The sequence below is a fragment of the Volvox carteri genome (genome assembly GCF_000143455.1).
Source record: "Volvox carteri f. nagariensis unplaced genomic scaffold VOLCAscaffold_30, whole genome shotgun sequence".
NCBI classification, from domain to species: domain Eukaryota; kingdom Viridiplantae; phylum Chlorophyta; class Chlorophyceae; order Chlamydomonadales; family Volvocaceae; genus Volvox; species Volvox carteri.
The window spans coordinates 832,090-833,424 of NW_003307573.1; the positions used below are offsets into that span (position 1 = coordinate 832,090).

The 1,335-nt window shown below is 57.9% G+C and overlaps 1 protein-coding gene across 1 annotated transcript in view; it reads right to left on the reverse strand.

Moving 5' to 3' along the window:
* The window catches only part of VOLCADRAFT_93235 (uncharacterized protein), a gene marked incomplete at both ends in the record, with an annotated part of 14,671 nt that overhangs the window by 9,871 nt on the left and 3,465 nt on the right, over window positions 1-1,335 (reverse strand). Inside the window, 2 exons of the mRNA XM_002952546.1 lie at window positions 309-491; window positions 1,005-1,050. Coding sequence (XP_002952592.1) covers window positions 309-491; window positions 1,005-1,050 — 229 coding nt within the window. The remainder of the gene's footprint in view (window positions 1-308; window positions 492-1,004; window positions 1,051-1,335) is intronic.

Genomic DNA, 1,335 nt, shown 5'->3' on the forward strand with positions numbered 1-1,335 from the left:
TAGCAGTTGGCGGTTGGGAGCGATTATTAATAAGTTGAAAACAATGCGGTAACAGCTGCTGTGCAACGTCGCTATTAATGCTAAAAACAATATTAATAATGCTAGCATTATACAATATCATTTTGTTATTTATTATTAATAGAAAATATTAAATATTAAATAATATTAAAAATTATCATTATGATCACATGGATACCTAGGGAGGAAATGCCCTGGGTGGGGTTGCGGTGCCAGACCACGACGATTCCATCCCCCATTTCCACCCCCCCCCCACACACACACACACTAACACACACACACCCGCCTACCGGGCCCCGCTGTACGGTAAACAGCTCCACACCGCCTCCAACACCACCGGCAGCACCCAGCAACACAACACCCCCTCCACCCCCCCCCGCCATCACGGGGCGGGGGTAGACGGCGAATGTGGTGACGGCGGAGGGGAGGGTGTGAAGCAGCCCGGTTAGCTGGGGGATGGGAACCAGCGGCCGCTGAAGGGGAGTTGGGGGGGGGGAGAGGGGGAAAACACAGTTGATGGAACAACGCACGTGTCTATGTGGGAGGGGCATGAAACACATGCTCGCGTCAAAGAGAGGATCGCCCGCGTGGAAGGGCGGGCGGCGGCTGTCACGGTTGGAAGTTGGACGACAGGGACTGTACGACATGCCCCTAACGCGTACATCCAACTGCCGTTCCAACCTACCTCCAAGCTCCTAAGCAAACCCCACCCCACCCCTGACTGGAAAGGCCCTCCCCCTTCCCCCTCAAGAACACATGTCGCCGCCTCTTCCCGCGCACTAAGCCCCCTCCCCCTCCCCCTCCCCCTTCACATACATATATACGCAAAATACACACAGGTGCACACGGGTACACACACTCCGCGCCAGAAACCAGCCAGCACACACGCACACACACACACACACACTCTCTCTCTACGCGCACACGCACACACATCCAATCCCCCAGTCCAAGAGCCCCTCAGAGCTCCTCAGCCCCCAGCTCACCCCCCAGGGTGCGGACTTACATGCGCTGCAAGGTGCCTCCATGCCCCTGCCGGTGGTGATGATGGTAGTGGTGATGGTGGTGGTGGTGAGGAGGAGGTGGACGAATGGTGGTTGGGATCGGGGGGGTGCCGCGGGTGAGGGGAGGGTTGGGAGGACGAGCCGTACTGATGATGATGATGTTCACCAGCCGCCAACCGCCCGCCCAGTTCCGTTGCCGTACCCGCCGCCGAGCCGTTACGGTTGTGGGCGGTCTGCTCCAACCCAGTCGAGGTGGAGGAGGTAGAGGGGGTGGAACCTGCACTCCGGGTCAAACCCCCAAATTTTGGGGGGG